Source organism: Trichosurus vulpecula, chromosome 3 (genome assembly GCF_011100635.1).
Source record: "Trichosurus vulpecula isolate mTriVul1 chromosome 3, mTriVul1.pri, whole genome shotgun sequence".
NCBI classification, from domain to species: domain Eukaryota; kingdom Metazoa; phylum Chordata; class Mammalia; order Diprotodontia; family Phalangeridae; genus Trichosurus; species Trichosurus vulpecula.
The window spans coordinates 123,038,179-123,061,054 of NC_050575.1; the positions used below are offsets into that span (position 1 = coordinate 123,038,179).

At 40.9% G+C, this 22,876-nt stretch overlaps 1 protein-coding gene across 2 annotated transcripts in view; it reads right to left on the minus strand.

Moving 5' to 3' along the window:
* Positions 1-3,165, minus strand: part of CDK5RAP2 (CDK5 regulatory subunit associated protein 2) — a 153,169-nt gene extending 150,004 nt beyond the window's left edge. The window contains exon 1 of one of the 2 annotated variants that reach the window (XM_036749546.1): positions 2,884-3,165. In XM_036749546.1, the coding sequence (XP_036605441.1) occupies positions 2,884-2,939 (56 nt within the window). In that variant the 5' untranslated portion in view covers positions 2,940-3,165. The remainder of the gene's footprint in view (positions 1-2,883) is intronic. The other variant, XM_036749547.1, reaches the window with a different exon arrangement.
* Positions 3,166-22,876: the final 19,711 nt, after the last annotated feature.

Genomic DNA, 22,876 nt, shown 5'->3' on the forward strand with positions numbered 1-22,876 from the left:
TTTCACATTTATAATTTATATATTGTTTGCCTTCTCGGTGTGTGGAGGAGGGATGAGAGGGAGAAAGAGAATCTGGAACTAAAATTTTAAAAAGAAAATTAATTAAATAATGATTTTTTTTTAAATTTCTGGAAAAAACCAGTGAAGGCCCTAGAGAAGGGATAATGAAACATACCTTCTCCAGTATGGCAGAAGTTGGCAGTGACTAAGACAGAATACTGTATATATTGTCAAACTCAGTCACTGTTATCAGATTTTTCTGCTAGATTTTTTTTCTGTCAGTGTTACCTAAGTTATTGTCCTTTATCTCCTCCATTTCTCAGCCAAATTCTTCTCCTCTCATTCTTCAACCTTTGTATTCTGGCTTCTAACCTCATCACTCAATTCAAACCGTCCCCTTCAAAGTTGGTTGTTGTTAAGTCGTTTTTCAGTCGCGTCCAACTCTCCAAACCCTATTTGGATTTTCTTGGCAAAGATACAAGAGTGGTTTGCCATTTCCTTCTCCAGCTCATTTTACAGATGAGGAACTGAGGCAAACAGGGTTTAGTGACTTGCCCAGGCTCACACAGCTAATAAGTGTCTGAGGCCACATCTGAACTCAGAAAGATGAGTCTTCCTGACTCCAGGCCCAGCACTCTTATCCAGTGCACCACCTAGCTGCCCTAAATTACCAATGATCTTTCAACTGCCAAATCTGATGGTCTTTTCAGCCTTTTTTCTCCTGGTTCTTCTATTTGTCTGACCACTCCTCAGTCTCCTGTAGTGAATTATCATCTATCTCAAGCTTCCCCCCAATGGTAGGTATTCCCTAAGGTAGGATCACTTTTCTCCCTCTATACTTTATCTCCCACAATTTTAACTACCATCTCTCTGTAAACTACTCCCAGATCTATATGATGAGTCCCAGTCTCTCTGAGCATCAATGCCACATCAGTTGACTAATAGATATCTCAAACAACATGTCTAAAACCGAACTCGTATCTTTCCCCCCCACCCCCAAATACTCTCTTCTTCCAAACTCTCCTACTTGTCAAAGACACCCTCTTCCTTCTAATCTCCCAGATTTGTAACCTCTAGGTTATCCTCACTCAACCAACCCCTCATTCTCCCTCACCTGATATCCATTCAGTTGCCAAATTATGCCATTCTACATTCACAAACATCTCTCACATCCAGACCCTTCTCTCCACTCACATAACTACCACTTCAGTTCTGGTACTCACCATCTCTCACCTTAATTATCAATAACAATGAACCCAAAACCATTTCCTGCAACCTAAACCATACCAACTTCTCTATTTTGCTTTCCAGTGTACCTTAAACTATCTCCAGCACCCCTATATAGAATCCACCATACATACACCTACCTGAATCTCCCAACATACCCTCACATTAAACTATCCCTCCCATTCAAATTACCCCTACACATGAAGTCACTTCACCAAAGTCTACTGCATACACAAACTGTTCTATAATTCTAAGTCACTTTGTCCCCCTGCACCCTCATATACTATTCTTCCATACCCTCAAATTCGCTCCACCCTAAACTCTAACCCTGCAACCCCCAATCACTCAAGTCGTGAGTATCCCTAAAACACTCCTTTGACCTCAACTATCCATATCCCCGAACCACACCCCTACCATCTCATGCCTACAGCAATAGTGTGCCGCTTGGTCTCCATGCCTCAAATCTCTTCCCCACACAAATACACCACTCAGCTGTCCAAGCGACTTTGCTAAATAGCATGTCTAACTATTGTCGTCGTCCCCCAATAATCTCCAGTCTCCCTCTTGCCTCCAGGATCAAATATAAAATCCTGTTTAGCTTTTTAAAGGCCTCCATAACCTGGCCTCTTCCTATCTATCCAGTCTTCTTACATCTGACGCCCCCACCTCTTGCAAACCAGTGACATCGACCTCCTTGTGGTTTTCCTCAGATGACCCTCCATCTCCTGACTCCAAGCATCTTCAAGGAACTCTAACTCTTCATCTCCATACCCCTAATGAGCTCTCCCCCTAGAGTTCGTCTGCCCCCACCCTAGAATTACACACACAAATCATCCCTTGCCCTAAAGTAGCCCCAATACTCAAGTCACACCCACCTGAAACTATCGCACACACCCTCAAACCACCTCCTCACCCTAAACGTTTGACTCATCGCTCCACCATAAGCTCCTATACCCCCAAATGATCTCCTCACCCCAAACTACCTCATATGCCCCCAAATCACACCTAAACTGCTTACACCCCTAAATCATGTCCTCCCCATACTATTGCTACACCCCGAAACACCCCTTAGCTCTAAATTACCCCTACACCTCCAATTCATTCCTTTACCCTAAACTACCCATCCCCCAAATCATCTCTTCACCCTGTACTACTCCTAAACCCCAATATCCCTTTGTCCTAAACTACCTCTATATCCACCACATCACCCCATCATCTTTAACTATCTCCACACTTGCAACTACCCTGGAACCCCCAAATCATCCCCTCACCCAAAAATACCTCTACACCCCTGAATTATCCCTCCTCACCTTAAAATACACCTACACACGCAAAACACCCCCTTCCCTAAAGTACCTCAGCCCCAAAGCACCGCTGCACCCCACTGCCCTAACCTGTGGCAAATTGCCCTCACACCAACGACCTCCACCCCCTTCCAATTCAAACTATTCTGCATCCCGAAGCCTCCATATAAACCATCCCCAGCGGCCTCCCAAAACAGCTCATCGCAAACTACCTCTCGAGTCCTATGCCCCTAAGCCACACCTCTACGCTCTAACCCCGACGCCGGCGACCCCCGGGGCGCCGCCAAGCCTGCGCCCCGGGCCGGAGCGGGCCAGCCCGGCTGCCGCCCTCTCCCAGCCCGCCGAGGCCCACCTGCTGCCGTTGAGCCCCACTGGCAGGGTGGCGTCTTCCCCCGGCACCGAGTCCATGGCGATGGCAGTGGCTGGCTGCAGCTCCCCGGGCCAGGAGGGACCTGCCCCCGCTCCGGCCCCGAGGAGCTGATCGTCCGACTCCTCTGGCGCCGCTAGAATTCAAACCCCAAGCCACCGCCCCCGCCCCGCCAGCACCGCCATCTTCTCGGGCCTTTTTTCAATCTTTTTTTTTCTTTTGACGGCTTTCTCCGGAAATGAGGCGGGGCTCCCGCGCTTCCCGTGAAGCCAAAGGAGCGGGGCCAGAATGAGGGCTGTTCCAAGGAAATCACAAAGGGCGCCATATTAACTGAGGGCAAAGTGCCGCGGTCCAGACAAGGGTAGGGCAGCCGCCATCATAGCTGAGGGCAAATTCAGCCGCGGACAATGTGGGGGTTGCCATGTTCCTTAAGGGCAGTCAGGCTTCCCAATTGAGCTCCTTTCAAAAGGACGAAAGGAGCCCGCGCTCTGACGAACTTAAATTTCCTGGCGCAAAATTTGTACTGAGGTACACTACTAGGTTGAAGACTCTTAGCTTCTGGAAAATGGGTGTAACATTCCAAATGTCATACGCAAAAATCTGACACTGACATTAGGTTAGATCAGGGGACAGTCTCTCTTTAAGAAAACAAATGTATGAAATCCAAACTAACAAAACAAATATAGGGTGGACAGGGAAGCAAGACTCCTTGTTTTACAAAAAATATTTTCTTGAAACACCCAAATTTGCTTATGAGAATAAGTAAATATAATAATCATAGCACTGATGTGGGTAGCTTTTATTATTTAGATCTTGGAAAAAAAACCTTAGAAATGGTCTGGTCTAAGCCTTTCCTTTTTTACAGATAAGGATACTGACGCTCTCCTGAAGGGAAGTGATTTGTGTACAAGGTCATACATTTAATAAGTAACAAAACCGGAACTTGAATACAAGTTTTCCTGACTCCATACTCTGCCTTTTTTCCACTACAACACAATCTTTCCTTTCAATGGTCAGGAAAATAACTGAGGAAAGAAGGAAAACAAAAAGGAAAAGAAAAAGGGAAACATATATCCAACTAATTGCAGAATTTCAGAGAATAGCAAGGAGAGATGAGATTCTCTTAAATGAACAATGCAGAGAAATGGAAGAAAACAACAGAATGGGAAAAACAAGCGATCTCTTCAAGAAAATTAGAGCTGTCAAGGGAAAGTGTCCTGCCAAAATGGGCATGATAAAAGACAAAAATGGTAAGGATTTAACAGAAACAGAAGAGATTAAGAAGAGGTGGCAAGAATACATAAAAGAACTATACAAAAAAAGATCTTAACAGCACTGATAACCACAGTGGTATGGTTACAGATCTAAAGCCAGACATCCTGGAGAATGAAGTCAAGTGGCCTTTAGGAAGTATTGCTGACAATAGTGAAGGTAATGGAAATCTAGCTAAGCTAGATCAGTTTAAAGGAATTTTCAAATAACCGGACAATTGCACTCATTTCACATACCAGCGAGGTCATGTTTAAGACTCTGCAAGCTAAGCTTCAACAATATGTGAACCGAGAATTACCAGAAGAGCAAACTGGTGTTCAAAGAGACAGAGGAACTAGAAACTAAATTGCCAACAGGATTATGGAGAAAGCAAAGGAGTTCCAGAAAAACATCTACTTCTGCTTCATTGACTACGCCAAAACTCTTGACTGTGTAGGTCACAAAATTGGCAAGTCCTCAAAGAGATTACCTGATCATCTTTTTTGTCTCTTGAGGAACCTCTAAGTGAGCCAAGAAGCAATAGTTAGAAGTGAACATGGAACAACTGATGAGTTTAAGATTGGGAATCAGATGATTCAGAAACTGGAATTAAGGTTGCTGAAAGAAATATCAACAATCTCAGATATGCAGATGAGACAACTTTGATGGCAAAAAAGTAAGGAGGAATTAAGAAGCCTCTTGATGAGGGTGAAAGAGAAGAGTGGAAAAGCTGGCTTGAAACTTAGCATCAAAAAAACAAAGATCTTGGCAACTAGTCCCATCACTTCCTGGCAAATATAGAGGGAGAAAAAATGGAAGTAGTGCCAGCTTGGGCTTAAAGATCACTGCAGACAGCAAGTGCAGCTATGAAATTAAAAGACGCTGCTCCTTGGAAGCAAAGCTATAGCAAATCTGGACAGCATAATCAAAAACCAAGATATTACCTACATTACATAGTCAAAGCTCTGGTTTTTCCAGAGATGGACTATAAAGTTGAGTGCTTCAGGACAGATGCTTTCCAATTGTACTGGAGAAGACTTTTGAGAGTCCCTTGGACAGCAAGGAGGTCAAATCAGTCAATATTTAAAGAAATTAATTCAGGCTGTTCACTGGAAGGTCAAATACTGAAGCTGAAGCTTAATTACTTTGGCCACGTAATGAGAAGGTGGGACTCATTGGAAAAGACCTTGATGTTGGGAATGATTGAAGGCAAAAGAAAAAGGGAACAGCAAAGGATGCGACAGTATCATGGAAACAATGAAAATTAACTTGGACAGACTTCAAGAGACAGTGGAGGCTTTGGTCCATGAGGTCTCAAAGAGTTGAATGCGAGGACTGAAAAACAGGGATTTGAAGCCAGGTGTCACCTGTTTCTGAGTCCATTGCTCTGTTCACTACTTAAGTCATGCTACCTCTCAGTATATAGTTGTATCCTTACCGCATTTAAAATAGGATTCTACTTATAGAAATTCAATTTATACAACTTTTTAGGAAGACAGCTACTGTATAATACAAGGTCCACTCCTACTATATTACAGTAGAATATGCTTTTCAGCACAGTAGGTAAAAATAACGACTCATCTACATATAGTTTTCCAAAGCATTTTCTCACAACAGACTCATCAGGTAAGTAAGTATTATCCTGTTTTTAGAAATGAGGAGATTGAGTTACAGAGAAGGGAAGTATCTTGCCTAAAGTCATTCTTCATTAATTTGCTTAATACATTTTTTCTTTGTAAATGGTGAAAAGGTAACATCTGGGGTCATATAATATGAATGGAAGGAATCCAAAATTAATGACCTTTGTATAACATTTTTATTTCCTCTTCAATAGACATTTCAATGAAGGGCTATGTGCTTGAGAATATCATAGAAATAACCAGATTGTAATTTAAGACTTATCTACCTCAATAGAAGATGAGATGCCTCCTTCCCAGGGATGCTGAAAAAAAACAATAAAATAATATCAAACCAATGGTGATTATTGAGGGTGATCATTGGATCATAGGTCTAGGGCTGGAAGGGACCTTAGAGGTCGTTGAGTTCAACCCTCTCATTTTCACATGAGGGAACTGAGTCCCAGGAAAGATAAATGACTTGCCCAGGGCCACACAGCTAGTATATAGCCAGAATTTGAACCTAGGTCTCCCTGATTCCAAGTCTAGTACTCTATGAACTATATCTTGCAGATTGTTGTAAGGACCCAATAAAGTAATGAATGTTAAGAACTTTGAAAATCTTAAAAGGCCCTATCTATATCTATCTATATAGCTATGTATATGTTATCTATTATACTATGTAAATGTTAACTATTATACTCTACTGCCTCAAAAAGTAATGTAGTAGTAAGAGTTCTACTAGAAACCCAGCTAACTCCAAGTGTTTTAGGGTAAGTCTAGTATGGTGAGGTCTGACAGGCTGAATTATAGCTCTGCTTGGTGTTTTTTTTCTAAAATGGATAATACTCCATGTAAAATGCTGCACAAAAATCACAGAATCCTCGAGTTCAAAGGATTTTCAAAGGTTATCTAAGTCAAACCCTTACTTAGTCTTTCCACAGTATAGAAAGAAGTAAGTTAGAGTCACAAAAGCATAAACAGCCGGCATTCTAAGTTCTGTTTAAGCAAAGCCACACATCCCAATTCGTCCTCATTCAATTATGTTAAACTTTAATAGTTCAGAATACAATTAGAACTAAAGTTTATAAATATGAATACTGAGAATACAATTACTTCTGTATGGGCGTGGCCTTGGCTAAAACCCACATGTGCTTAAGCACAGAACTGTCTCAGACCGACATGAGTATTCAATTTCAGTCAATCCAAACCTTCCGTCTATTCATTTAACTCTCCACACTAAACTTGGCCTGATTAACGATCACGTATATACCTATCTATTCACACATTGTATCTCTCCTCTCCCCACCTCCCCAAGCCAGGCAGAATTTCCCATTAGGGCAGTAACCTCGGTGCGCAGCACGTTGCTAGCTACTAGCAAACACTAAATCAGTGTTTCTTGGATTGGATAGGACTGGATGAACTTCATCAGTTCTTCTCAGGGGGAAATCGCTGTCGTCACAGATCACATTGATGCAGTACTTCAGTGCAAGTATTGACATTTCTTTTTACAGAGAGGGACAATGAGTCTCAAAAACACTGAATGACTTGTCAAGACCACACAGCTGCTAAATGTCAGAGCTGAAATGCAGATACAGGTCTCCTTGTGCTCCTCCTAGTATATCCACTAACTTCCTCACAACAGCCCTGTGAGGTAGAAAATGACAGTAATAACAACGTACATTTCCATAGTGCTTGAAGGCTGACACACACGAGTCCCTTGCAGACTTGCCTCACTAAGGCGTCATGACACAAATATAATTACCTCTATTTTATAAATAAAGAAAATAAGGCTCAAACAGGAGCTATGACTTGCTCAAGATTGCATATTAAGTGGCAGAGCTAGGACTCAAATCCAGTTCATGGCTACCCATGGCAGAGAGAGAAATGCTCATTTAGAAAAAAAAAAAAAGGAAAACTAAAAGATCACATTAGAAATAACACTGAATGGCTCATATTCCATATGATAAACCAGAGGCCTCCAGTATTTTATGAGTTTTTTAAAAATTTTACCAAAAAACTTTGTAATGACCGAGGTAGGGGTTGAAGAGTGGGTGCAGGAAAGTCCCTGGAGAGAAAGGGATGACAACAAAGAGCCCAAGAAGATCACAAAGGCGTGGAACTTCAGAAGTAAAAAGTGACTCTGGAGGTGTTCTAGTCCAGTCACCTCATTTTTTTCTAGATGAAGAATCCAAGATCAGAAATGAAAACCTACTTTTGAAAGGTCATACAGCCAGTAGGTAATGGAACTGGGATTCCAAATCCAGGCCACCTTTTTTTTTTTTAGAGGCAATTGAGGTTAAGTACTTACCCAGGGTCATACAGCCAGTAAGTGTCGGTGGCTGGATTTGAATTCAGGTCTTCTTGATTCCAGGGCCCGTGCTCTCTCCACTGTACCACCTATCTGCTCCTCAGGCCTTCTTTTAATGCCAAGTCCAATATTCTTTGTACTGTACCATGGCATGCACTGCTGGCAGCTGCCATCCTTTCTGAACTAGGAACCCTGTCAAACCAAAGAGAGAGCCCAGAGCAATAGAAAAGTGGCTTGGAGATCTATCAGCTTAGACTTTAAGATCTGTCAATAAATCCTAATCTATTCAGACCAAAGATCTTTTAAGCTCTTGAGCTCAACACTGGAGATACCAAAAATGGACAATTTAATGTTGTGTATATTCTCAGTGCCTAGCACAGTGCAGAATTAAGCTTAATAGGTATTTAATAAATGTTTGTTGATTGATTGATGTGATCCAGACACTGCTCTCAAGGAGTTTACAATCTAAAGAGAGAAAATATTTGTCAATAAATGAGATATGGTAGAGCAGAAGGGATACTGTTCAAAAGATGGGTTTGAATACTAGCTTTTTGGCCTTCTGTGTGCTCGGTCAAGTCACAGCCTCTGAGGGACTCATTAGCAAAATGAAAGGGTTGAACATCCAAGGACATCCAATGTATTTTCCAGCTCTAAATCTATGTTTTTGTTCCTTAAGTGTGGTAGAAAGGAAAGTGAGATATGTTCAAAGGAGAGGTCTAGTAAAGTGCTATGAAAAATTTGAGGAGAGAAAAATCACTTTCAAACTGGGGAGTGTGAAGGGCTCAGTGGAGTGTAAGGGAGTAGAAAGTCAGGAAAGGTTTAGTGGAAAAAGTAGGACTTTGCAGCATTTCTCTGATAATAGACTCGTTTCCAACATATATCATCAGGAACTGACTCAAATTTATAAGAGCAAGAGTCATTCCCCAATAGATAAATGGTCTAGGATGTAAGCAGGTGGTTTTCAAAAAAAATACAAACTATCAACAAACATGAAAAGCTGCTCTAAATTACTAATAATTAGAAATTTGAAAATTAAAGCAACTCTGACATTCCATCTCACACCTGTCAGATCTGCCAAGATGAACCAAAAAAAAAAAAAAAAGAAGACAATGACAGATACTAAGATGACATTGGAAAACACGCACATTAATTAACTGTTGTAGATCAGGAAATTGGTCTAGCCATTCTGGAAACCAATTCTGAATTATGCTCAAAAAGTTGCTGAAATGACCTAGTTGCATCACTATTAGGCCCATACCCCAAAGAGATTAAAGAAAGAGGAAAAGGACTTATCTGTACAACAAGACTTAATGTAGTATTCTTTTTCTTGTGGCAGAGAAATGGAAACTAAGGAGATGCCCATTAGTAGGGAAATGATTAAATGAATTATAATGTATGAATGTAATAAAATATTATTGCAATATAAGGAATATTGAAAGGGATAGCATCAGAGAAACCTGGGGACACTTGTATAAAGTGATGCAGAATGAAGTGAGAAAAACCAGAAAAATAATTATACAATCACAACTTTATAAAGAGAAATCCCTCAGAAAAACAAGAACTCTGATCAATAAATGGTCAAATCCAATTCCAGACTTTTGATGATGAAACATGCTACCCACCTCCCTTCAGAGCGGTAATGGATTTAATATGCACAATGAAATTTTTTGAATATAGCCAGCATGGGATTTTGTTTTGCTTGACTAGGCATATTTGTTAAAGGAGTTTTCTATTTTTTTTTTTGAAAAAGGGAGGAAGTTGGGGTAAAGGTTGAGTAGGAATAAGGTAACAAAAATGAGAGGGGAATTCAGAGGGATAATGTAAAATGTATCATATATTTTAAATGAAGAGCAAGTTTTACATAATAGAAAGTCTCAGTTTCATGTACAATCTTTTCCTGGCTGGTTTATTTCTAATCTTAAAGATCGGATCTTAAACCTTAAAAATGGGATATCCGGTTCAACCCCACCATTTTGTAAATAATAATACTGTCAACTCAAATATTCAAGTGGATTTGCGATCTCATAAATTTTGGAATGTTCTCCATTGAAATATATCACGACCCATCCACATCCAACCATCTCCTGTCACTCTTGTCCCTGTGCCCCCGACGTTTGCCTCAGAGGCTCTACCTACTATGCTAGAGGCCTTTCTCACTTTCTCTGGATGTCACCAAGGGACAAGTCCATCTCTCTTGCTCTTCCCGTGTGGCCAGTTGATCTTCTCTTCCCGCCATACAATTTCTGCTCTTCAGAATCTCTTTTTGGTCCTGTGTTACAGCCTGCGACACGTGATGTGCTTTTCCATTGCACTCGGGGTATACTCATCTTTAGCTCTATGTGGAAGTGTTCCACCTCTCACTGACGTCAAGCACCAGCCATAAAAGACAGACTTGTGTTTCCATGGGAAATTTGGGGGTAATATACAGTAATGTAAATAGTGGCACCCTTTCCCCTCAAGGCTCTAGGGATACCTCTGAGGGGATTACGGAAGTGATTATTCTCTAAGACCATTAGCTTGAGCCACTATTCTGGTGTGTTCTCCCCACGTTAACCTCCAAATGATTAGCGTACTAATTTCAATTATCCAATTAACACCAGTTAGCTTTTACAAAAGGACACTTATTGGGAAGATATAACGAGACCAAAAGTTTAAAAGCATCCTTCCCTTCCCCCTCCCCCCAACACTGTCCTCTATACTGTCTTTATCTTTAGGAAGAGTTGGCCCAAACTTAAAGCAGTTTCTATGAAGCATTTGTCCCACCTACTTCATCCATAAATATGACATAGCTGATATTATTGGGATGGGTCAAGTGGGGCTCTAGTTATACTCCTCACTGACTGGCTTCTGGAAACTCCTGGCTTGGACTCCAGTTTCTGGACTTCTGGTGGCTTATTCTCCTGACTTTCAAAACTCACAGCGTTATAGCCATCACCATATTCTTTCACCTAAAATTAGGAAAGACTAGACGCAAAAGAGACAGAAGCAACAGCAGGGCCATGCACCCTTGACTTCATACTGAGGCTGGACAAGAGAGGGACTCTGAGCTTTGCTCTATCCAGAGGCTTTCTCTTTCTTGAACTCTAGCTGGGCAGAAAAGAGCCAGACTAAGAAACTTTCTTTGGCTGGTTAGTACCTTCTGAATGCACCCCAGTTCCAGCTCAGCTGTCAATCAATAGCCTGTTTATTCATCACATGGTTAGTAGACTGGGACTAGTTAAAGAATATCTGTGTTTCTTCTATGTGAAACTCCATTACATAAATATTAGTTTAATATAATAATAGCTTTTACATAGTACTCAGAGTTTTATAAACTGCTTTCCTCACTCCATCTCTGGGTTTTTCGAAGATTACTGTAGCTATTTTACAGGTGAGGAAATTGAAACTCAAGGTCAAAGAGCCAGTAAGTGTGAAAGTCAGGATTTGAAAACAGGTCTCATGACTTCAAGTTCAGTGTTTTTTTACCACATGGATAAGAAATAGCAGGCAAGAATTTGTCTAGGATCACATAGCAAGTCAGTGGTAAAGGTGGAACCAGCTCTCACGATCGACTCAGCCTGAATTCAGGGAACAGTCACCTCCACTTCCATAGGAGCTGGAGACATTCCTCTCTCTCACCCTAGCTCTCTAGCTTCCACAATTTGCCTGGAGATAGACCAGCACCACCTGCTGCCACTGAGGGGAGCCTCAGATCTTTCCTGTCCCAACCAACCCCCTCCTTTTCCCATTGCCCAGCTACCACCAGGCACAGGATGCCTACTGTCAGCTGGACATTGACTTCCCCACATGTCCGCTTCTGCTGGAGCTATCCCAGAGTCCACTGGGATCTTTGTAGGAGATCATCAGCTCCTACAAGTACTCTTTAAGGTTCCTAAGTGCTTTCTCATTTGACCTCTTACTTTCCCTGCCTAAGTTCTTTCTGTCATAAAATAAACATAAGTATGAACTTTATGTGTAGTCTCTCCCCATTAAAATGTGATCTCCTTGAGAGCTGGGACTGTTTCAATTTTCTATCTGCTTTCCCATTGCTTCATACAAATTGCTTTTTAATTTCATTCTAGAATATTCTAGAACACCTATGGAATGGAGCACTGACTTTTCTTTGGCACCCTAATTCCAGTTTTCTGCTCCTGTGATCATACCGGACTTGGAATAGTGAAAACTGTGAGGAGTGGGTATTAAAAAAAGACGCAGACATAGGCTTCCACATTCAGTTATCTTGTGGAGAGAATAGCCAAAGGGCAAGAGGACCTGGCGTTTTGCCAGAGTAATTTACTTAATTGTCTGTTGCTTTGTTGGCTTGTCTTCTGCAGCCTGAGGGGGAGATGTTTGTTCCTCAAATCACGTGTGTAACTCACATCATCCCTCGTGGCACACTGTGTCTGTTTTGTTCTAGGGTAATTGACCGCTGATGTCATGGAGTGTGCATTGCAAGGGTTTCGCTGCCCTCTGCTGGAATCAGAGGAGTATTGTCTGATCCCTGCACATACAAACATACAGGCCTTTATTGCCTACTCAAAGAGCATCAGAGCTGGAAGACACTTTAGAAATGAAGCCCTACAGAGGAGGTCGGGAGAGGGGAGGTGATTTACCCTAGGTTAACACAATTCTTTACTGGGTGAGACAGCATTTGAATTCCCATCTAATTTCCTTCGGACTAAACCATATTGCTGCTCCAAGACAAAGTTTTGCTGCAAGTTTCTTTTTTCTTCCTAATTGTCCCCACTCTGCCTCTAGTTGCAGTATCATTTCTGGTCTAAATAGAGCCCCAGGTAAAGCTGAATCCTTTGTCCTTTTTGTTCAACATATTAAAAAAAATCAATGACCTGGCTGAAAGCATCGATGATGTGCTTATCAAATTTGTACATGATACTAATCCGGAAGAGATAGGTAATAAGAGTGAGACTTAGAAAAGTTTGAACAAACTAGAACAATGGGTAGAATCTAAGAATATGAAATTTTAAAGTCCTACGCTCGAGTTTAGGAGAATAAATTGCTCCAGGAGGGAATGAGGGATACAAAGCCAGGCAACAGTTCAGGTGAAGAAGACCTGGGAACTAGATGGATCTCAAGTTCAAAGAATCCTCAGGCCTTGTTGCAATTGGGTGCTGCATTAATAGAAGTAGGTTATCCAAATGAAGAGAGGTGATAGCTTCTCTGTCCTTCGTCCTGGGAAGATCAAATCTTGAGTGTGGTATTCAGTACTGGGCACTCCATTTTAGGAATGGCATTGACAAATTGGAGCAGAGGAGAATGCCCATGATGACGAAGAAGCCAGAAATCATGCCATCTTTCCTTCCGAGGATAAGTTGAAGGAAGTGGAAATGTTTAGTTTGGAGAAGAGAAGATTTAGGGAGGATATGATTACTATCTTCAAGAATTTGAAAGGTTGTAACATAGAAGAAGGATTAGACTTCTGCTCTAACTTAGAGAGATTTAAGAGTAAGGGTTGATGTTCCTGGGAGGCAGGTTTCAGCTTAACATAAAGGATCCAACTCAACAATCATTCATTAAAAAACCAAAAGCAATCCCTGCTCTCAAAGAGTACATAATCTAATAGGGAGACAAAATGTAAACAACTATGTACAAACAAGATACATACAAGACCAACTGAAGATAATCTCTGAGAAAAGCCACAAACATTAATGGGTCCTAGAAATACTCCTCATAGAAGGTAAGATTTTAGCTGAGACTTGAAGGAAGCCCGGGAAACCAGGAGGCAAAGGAGGGAGAGAATTCCAGGCATGGTAAACAAACCGAAAATTTGCCTTACAAAGAATCAATTAAAGCATCCCCAAAATAGAATGGATTATGTCCATAGATAGTGAGTTCTCTTTCAGTAAAAATCTTCAAATAGAAGCTGAATGATCACTTATGGGGGATGTTATAGAAAAGATTCATGCATTAATTAAAGGGTTTACCTCATTAGATATATCTGAGGTCCCTTCCATATCTGTGAATGTGATTCTAAATTGGTGCCCATACTATATATGAATATCTTTCTAAAGTTACCCTAAGGTAACTTTTAGTTGCTTCTAAGCATGAGACCTTAAGAAGAAGACAGAGAACTACAGACTCATAAAGCTGTAAGTGAAATAGCCCAATCCCTTCATTTTATAGATAAGAAAACTGAAGCCAAGAAAGGGAAGTGACATGTTCAAGGTCATATAGGTAATCAGAGGCCCAAACTTAGTTCTCCTAACTCCTAATGCAGGTCTTTTCCCCATCACTGATTTTATTCTGCTATTTAAAATGGAAAAATGTACTATTTATTCATCTACCCATGAGTGGTTAGCACTAGGGATGAAGTCTAGGTTTTTTGTGTTTTTGTTTTTTTTTTTTTTAGTTTTAGCCCTACTTTGAAAACCAACTCCCGCCTATGTAATGGACTTGGGTTGGTTTGGGGACTTTCATAAATGAGGTGCCATTAATCTTCAAAAGGCCTTAGTAGGAGAGGCCAATATTCCAACATCTGCTTTGAAAAAGAAAAAAACAACTTAAATGTCCTGACTCTCAACTATCTAGTCTTCTTACACTTTACTCTCCTCCATTTATTCTATGATGCAGTGGCACTGGCCTCCTTGCTGTTACTTGAAGACATTTCATTTCCTGATTCCGGGCATTTTCATTGGCTGTCCCCCATGCCTGGGATACTCTCCCTCCTCCTCACCTCCTCCTGGCTTCCTTCAAGTATTAGCTAAAATCCCACCTTTTATAGGAAGGCTTTCCAGATCACTTTTAATTCCAGTGATTTCCCTCTGTTAATCATCTCCAACTCATCCTGTATGTAGCTTCTTTGTATGTAATTATATGCATGTGGTCTCTGTTCCTTCCTCCCTTTCCCCCTTCTCCCCATTAGACTGTGAGCTCCTTGAGGGCAGGGACTGTCTTTCTGTTTATCTTCAGGACCTAGGCACTTAATTGACTGATCTTTTCATTTACATTGTCATTACATTATCATAGTCATTGTGAATTTTAAGATATACCCTTTTCAGACTTCCAGTGATTAATGTGCATTTTGTAAGAGGATGGGGAGCCATTTTAGAATTTGGCCACATTTACATATGAAAATGTCAAGAATTCGGTTGAACAATTCATAGAGATTATGATGGGCATAGATTATCCTTCTGCCTCTTCTCCAATAACTTGTATTATATGCTGGTTGGTTGGTTGGTTTGTTGTTGTCCTTTGCCCTCAAAGAGGACCAAAACGACATTACTATGTCAAGATTCAGTGTGTCTGACTGTGACTGATCGGACCAAGAGGAGCTTGGAATGCTCTACCACAAATTAGGCACAAACAGTCTGTGTGAACATTTGGGCTGGATACTCCAAACTTGCACATCCTGCATTTCTTTTGAGCTGTTTCAATTCTGCTTTGCTCATAGAGCACAGCACCTTCTCTGATGCGGGCACTCCATGCTGAGCAGTCCTGTGCCAATGTCTCCCATGTTATACAATCAATTCCTAAGTTCTTGCAAGAGACCTTGAGAGCATCCCTATATTGCTTCTTCTGACTACCATGTGAATGCTTGCCCTGTGTGAGTTCTCCATAAAATAGTCTTTTTGGCAAGCATATGTTTTGCATTCAGACAGTGTGGCCAGCCAATCAGAGTTACGCCCTCTGAGGCAGAGTTTGAATACTTGACAGTTTAGTTCCAGTAAGAACTCAGTGTCTGGTACCTTATCCTTCCAAGTGATCTTCAGAATCTTTCTACGACAATTCAGATGGAAGCGATTCAGTTTCCTGGCATGGCACTTGTAGACTGCCCAGGCTTCACAGGCATACAACAATGAGGTCAGCACAATGGCTCTGTAGACCTTCAGTTTGGAAAGACTTAGAATTTTAAAACTGGGAAACCCAAAACCTCAGAGCCCTGCTTAATAATTATTAGGCAAATTATCATTATCTGTTTTATAGTCTATCCTGTAGAGATGAACAATTGTGAAGTGTATAGGAAAGTAACCATAAACCAGAGCAAAGTCTCTAACAATGGCTCAGATCAGGAAAATCAATCAAAAGAGAAGACTTAGCCTACGGGCCTTAACTTGCTGGGACAACCCCGCTCTTTTCTCTGCTCTGGAGAGGGCAAGCCTTAGAGAGGGAACAGAATTGAGAAGGCTTCTGCTGTTACTAGAATAAGGTATCAGCTCTTTCCAAAAGAGGATAGCAATAATCTAGCCCAGGATTTTAGCTGAGCTAGAAGCTAAAAACAGTGGAGAGGGCAGTGGAACAGCAGAGCAGCGTCTGGCAGAGAAGGGTTTGGTGGAGAATATGAAACCAAAAACAGCAACTGAATTGCAGGCATCAATTGTTCTGCAACCCTCAGAAGTTGTCCCTCCTTAAACATGCCTTGACCACATGTGTTCTCTGCATGTGGCCTTTTTTCTTGTGACCCATTCTCCTTGCTGATGTTGGGTGTATTTGTAGGTTCATGGGGGAAAATGCTTTATTGCATTTTTTCTTACTATGTCATTTCAGTAAATATATTGGATTGGAGTTTATTATTTCCTCTGGCTACTATTGGAAGGTGAACACATCAATGGGGACTTGTGAGCTGACCCCCAGTACACTTGAACCTGAATTAGTCATAAGCAGAACCCAACTTATGAGCATGACTAGAGATGGAGAGCCCAAAAGAGAAACTATATAAAAATTTTCCCCATTTCTTCTTGTTTCACTTTGCTTTACAAGTCTTTCCATGTTTCTCTGAAACCATCACATTCAATATTTCTTATAATACAATAATATTCCATCACATTCATATACCACAATTTGTTTAGCCATTCCTCGATCAGTGGATATCTACTTTGTTTCCATTTTTTGGCTAGAAGAAAAATCCACTCAAGTTCTCCTCCCCATGCTTCATGGTGGCATAGAGGTAATACTGGATTCTAGAAGGCTAGATCAGTGGGGTCAGACTCTGGTAGGTACTTCGAAATTGCAAAGCCTTCAAGTACTGTATAGGCCTGATGATGGAATTGTACATCTATTGTCCAAAGCCTAAACAAGTTCAGAAAGCCATTATATTGACTGCAAGGAGATTTTTATTTTTTTTTGGTCACAGTAACTGTTGGAGACTACCTATCAAGTCACAGAGGGATTGTGATCTATTAGGAGTGAGTGCACCTACATCTATGGAATTATGGATTCTTGAAAGAGATGACAAGATTTTTACTCTTTTGGAGGAAGTTTCTATAGGCACCTAGGGCACTGTTATTCATTGGTTCTCTAGGTTAGAGATGTTACCTAAGTGACATTCGCTCGGCCTAAGCTTTCTTTTCCTTTTCTTTTTCCTTTTCCTTTGTATCCCTATCCCCAGTGCAGTCATTCAGTCAGTGAATGAGCATTTATTAAGCACCTAATATATTCTAGGCACTATGTTAAGGACTGAAGATAAAAAGAAAGGCAAAAGACAGCCCCTGCTCTCAAGGATCTCACAGTCTAATGGGGAAGATAATATGCAAACAACTACATATAAACAAGATATATGTAGGATAAGTTAAAGGGTATTATTCTCAGAGGGAAGGCAGAAGTGGGAAAGGCTTCTTACAAAAAGTAGGACTTTATCTGAGACTTGAAGGAAGCCAGGGAAACTAGAAAGTAGAGATGAGGAGGAAGAGTGCTCCAGGCCTAGGAGACAATTGGTGAAAAAAATTTCAGTTGGGAGATGAAATGTCTAGTTTGAGGAATAGCAAGGATATCAGTTTCACTGGATTTCAGAGTGCAGAGTTGGAGGAGGTAGAGTGGATGTAAGGTGTAAGAAGACTGAAAAGGTAGGAAGGGACGAGGTTATGACAGGATTCAAAAGTCAAACAAAAGATTTTATGTTTGATCCTAGAGACGATAGAAAGCCACTAGAGTTTATGGAGTGATGGTAGCTTTGTCAGTCCTGCATTTTAGGAAGATTATTTTCACAGTTAAGTAGAAGTTGGAGTGACATTGGGTAGGGGCTTGAGGCAGGGAGACAATCAACCAATGGACTACTGTAATATTTTACGTATGAGGGGATGAGGGTTGGACAAGGTGGTGGCAGTGTCACAGGAGAGAAGGGGGCATAGTACAAGAGATGTTACAAAGGTAGGTCAACAGATCTTGGCAGAAGGGTGGATATGGAGGGTGAGAAAGAGTAAGGAGTATAGGACAACAACTAGGTTGTGAACCTAGGAGAATAGGAGGGATGGTGGTACCTTCGACAGTAATAGAGAAGTTAGAAAAGGGGGAAGAGTTTGTGGGGGGAAAGATAATGAGTACAGTTTTGGACATGTTGAATTTAAGATATCTGTGGGACATCCAGTTTAGGAAGTTTAATAGGCAATTGGAGACCTAAGACTAAGACCTAAGACCCCTAAGTTTAGGAGAGGCATTACAGATGGGCAAGTAGATCTGAGAGTCTTCTGCAGAGAAATAATAACCAAAATCATGGGCATTGATGAGCTCACCAACTGAAAAAGAAAAAGGGAGAAGAGAAGAGTACTCAGAATGGAGCTTTGGGGGATGCGCAAGTTAGCAGTTAAAGGGTGTAACACAGATGAAGAAGATCCAATAATGGACTACTAGAATAATGGAAAGATCAATCAGATGTAAAGGAGGAGGACCAAAAGAGTAGTTTCATGAAAACAGAGGGAGAAGAGAGAATCAGGGAGAAGAGGGCAATTGACAGTGTCAAAAGCTTTTTTTGGTTTGCTTTTTTAATATTTTAATTTTTTCAATTAGTAATCACATTAAAATTAATATAACCCACCTCCCATGAGGCAAATTTTCTAAAAATCTGAAAAATAAAGTTTTCAATACATAACTCCCTGGTTCAGCAAAAATAAATTCCCACATTAGCTATTTCTGGAAATGTACGTCCCGCATTTTAAGTTTATCACTTCTCTCAGGAGGTGAGTGGCATGTTATACCTTCATTCTTTTGGACTCATGATTTATCATTGCAAGTTCTAAGGTCTTTCAGAGTTGTTTTTCTCTATCATATAGAAATTGTTCTAGTTCTATTCTCTTCTCTCTGCATCAATTCCTAGAAGTCTTCCAAGTTCATTCTGAAACTGCTTAATCATTTCTCATGTCCCAATACTATTCCATTATATTCATATACCATAATTTGTTTAGCCATTCCCCAATAGAGCATCTTTATAGTTTCCAATTTTTGGCTACCATGAAGAAAGTTGCTATAAATATTTTTGTACATAAAGATCTTTTCTTTCTTTCTTTGACTTCTTTGGGCAGGAGAAGTCTAATAGTGGTATAGCTGGATCAAAAAGTATACATGGTATAGTAAATTTCTGGGCTTAGTTCCAAAATGCTTTCCAGAATGCCTAGACTAATTCACCAATCCCCAAACAATGAATGATTATACCTATTTTCCCATAGCCCTTCCAACATTTGTCATTTTTGCCTATCTGATAGGTGTGAAAAGCAACCTCAGTGTTTCTGTAATAATTGGCATTTCTCCAATTATTAGTGATTTAGAGCATTTTTTCATATGATTGTTGATATCTTGGATTTCTTCTTTTGGAAATGTCTGTTCAAATCATTTGCCCATTTATCTATTAGAAAATGATCTTAGTCTTATAAATTTGATTCAGTTCCTTATGTGTCTTGGATATTAGACTTTTATCAGAAAAAAAAAAAACAAACAAAACCTTGTTGCTTAGAAGGGTCTTAATCAGCTCCTTTTCTTTTGGACTAAGAGCAGAAACTTTGGTTTTTATCTCTGTATCTCTGCCATCTTCCTGAATTGAACTGAATCAGAACTCCCTGACTGAAGCTTCTCTTCCAGGCACAGAGGCATTTTGGGTTTGGTTTGAGTGCTTGTTACGCTCTGTCTTCCCATTTCCCTGCCCCCCAACAGCCTGGAACTGTCATGGAACTTCTGTACATATTTTAAATTGTCAAGAGGTTGTAACATTCTGTCTAGACCTTCAACTAGAAAGATCAAAGTCTCTGTTGACACGTGCTCCTGATCAAAGCCCCAGTTGGGCACCCACTTAGCTCTCACTGGTCTGATTTTTTTGCTACAAAGACTTTGATATTGTGGGTGCCAGGAACAACCCTACCCAGTACATTAGCCTTGTTTGTGGGGTCCTTACTTTCAGCAAGCTAGCTCCCCTTGATGAAAGGATACATTTATATCCATTTACTGTAGTAAATTTACTTCAAGATCCTGATAATGATGATGTTAGCGAACATTTATAAAGTACCTACCGTGTGCCACTCCCCCTGCTAAGGGCTTCACAAATATCTCACTAGATCCTCAGGACAATCCTGGAAAGTAGCTGCTACTATTAATTCTATTTTACAGGTGAGAAAACTGGGACAAACAGAGATTAAATGATTTGCCCAGGATCATACAGCTAGTAAGTATCTGAGGCTAGATTTGAACTCAGACCTTCCTGATTCCAGACCCGGCATTCTATCTGCTGGCCATCTAGTTGCCCCCAGCTCTAAACACCTTCCTTAGCCCCTTTGAGGGACCAATCACAGTAGTTAGAATTGCCAGAAAGTGAAATGGGCTGCCTCGGGGCTCCTGAGTTCACCATAACAGGAAGGCTTCAGCAGAGGTTAAATGACCACAGATGTCCTTCCAGTCACTCAGGTTTGCAACGATGACATTCTCTTCATCTTTTCAGTCCCTCATCCTCTACAGCCGATCAATTGCTAAGTCTTCTTGAGACTATAGCTGCAGTATTTCTCCTGCGCGCCTCTTTCTTTCAAACTAGTTACTTCCCTTGTTCAGATCCTTCGTTACCTCTCACCTAGATTCTTGCAATAACCTTCTAGTTGGTGTGCTTTCTTCCAATATCTCCCTTTTCTAATGCATTGTCCACAAAGCAGACAAATTGAAGTTCCTAAAGTTCGGCTCTGGCCACGTAACTTCCCTTCTCAAGAAGCCTCAGTGGTCCCATATTGCTTCTAAGATAAGGTACAAATTCTTTTAGTTGGCATAGATGGAGAGACAGACAGACAGACAGATGGACAGATGGATGGATAGTGGGTATGTATATGTGTGGGATATGTATATGTACATATATACATACATAAATACTCTTCACAATCAGATTCCCACCTACCTTTCTAGACTGATCTCATATTTCTTCTCCTCATGTACTTTACATTACTACCAAATTGACCTGTTTGCTGTTCTGCATACCAGCAATCCATCTCCTACCTCTGGGATTTTTCACAGGCTTTCTCCCATATCAGAAATGCTTTCCTTCACCTTTCCCTTGTAGAGCCTCTAGCTTCCAATAAATCTAACTCAGTGCCAACTTCTACAGGAAGTCTTTCATAATCTCCCCAATTGTCAGTGTTTCTTCCCCTTTCAACTTTACAGAGTAAAATTCCATGACAGAGAGAAAGGGAAGCAGGGCTGGACCCTCAAGGAGAAGATCATATCTGATCTCAGAAACTCTGCGGACAGCCTTCTATTGAACCATATAGTTCACCTGGGACCAAAAAGTCAATGAAGCCTCTTATAAGAGTTAGCGTGGCAGCTAGGCAATATAATGGATAAGGTGTTGGGCTTTCAGTCGGGAAGTTCAAATCCTGCCTCACTCACTAGTTGTGTGACCCTGGGCAAGACAACTAACTTCTCTTACCCTTGGTTTCCTCATCTGTATAATGGAGATAACAAATAGAACCTACCTCCCAGGGTTGTTGTGAGGATGACATGTGTAACATTCTTCACAAACCTTAAAGTGTTATACACTTTAGCTATAATCACTTTTACTATTATAATAATGACCTGCCATGTAGCAAGGTGGGGTAAAGAGAATATTATTGAAATAAAACCTCTTTTCTTCCCATGCTTTATATAACAGTCTCTGGGGATGTCATTCTCCCTCTCTTCCCTGTGAGAATGAGAATGTTTGACATGGAAGAGGGTGGGAATGCTGAAAATGTCAGTCTTAACAAGAGAGGTTGTAGCTGCTGGGAAGCTGAGATTTCAGACCTCACTAGGAGCCATGGAGGTTGACCCACTTGGGAATTTTAAGGCTTAATCTTGTACTTTCCATTTCCTGGAATGAGCATGCTCTATTCTAGATTTGAGCAGGTTGTCCTTTAACTACGTCCACACATAGTTGGGAAGGAGATGAGAATCTCAGATGAGATAGGGGTGAACATAAGCCAAATTATAAACCCTTGTTGGAAATTTCCATATTCCAAACTAGACTAGATCAAACCCAAGGAGAGGGCACTAAAAGGAAAGCTGGAGCTTGGGAACTCTGCTACCTCACCTCCAATGTGTATATCTATGCAAAGGGAACAGGTCCGAGTCCATCTGGCAGCCTGGACATTAAGATTCAGTTGTTGCACCCTAAGAATCTTTCCAGCTCCACCCCCAAGGAGTCAAGTGAAACATTAGTTGCCCTCATGCACATGGACATATGTTTTGCCTACTTTTACTTTACCTTCGTGCCAGTGCAAAGCAGGTGCTTCTGTGTATAGGGTCACCCACCCCACCTCCCCCCTTATCCCTAAACCATGGCAACTTTACTTAAGACATCTTTTCATACATTCCAGAAACCTTTGCTTTGAAACAAAACAAAGGTGTCCTTCCACAAATTCCTTTCACTTGGCTAACAGATAAGCATCTCATTACACATTTGACCAAGATTATTGCAACTAGAAGTCATTTTGGGCTTCTAGTGAACTTGCATGCTGGGGGAAACTCAAAATAGAATCAATTGTGCCAAGGGCAGGTTATTTTTATGTTTGTCATGCTGCTATGGAAATTTTATGGCCAAGGAAGACTTGCAATCTGTGATATCCTGGCCTCCCTTTCTGCCTGATTCTGG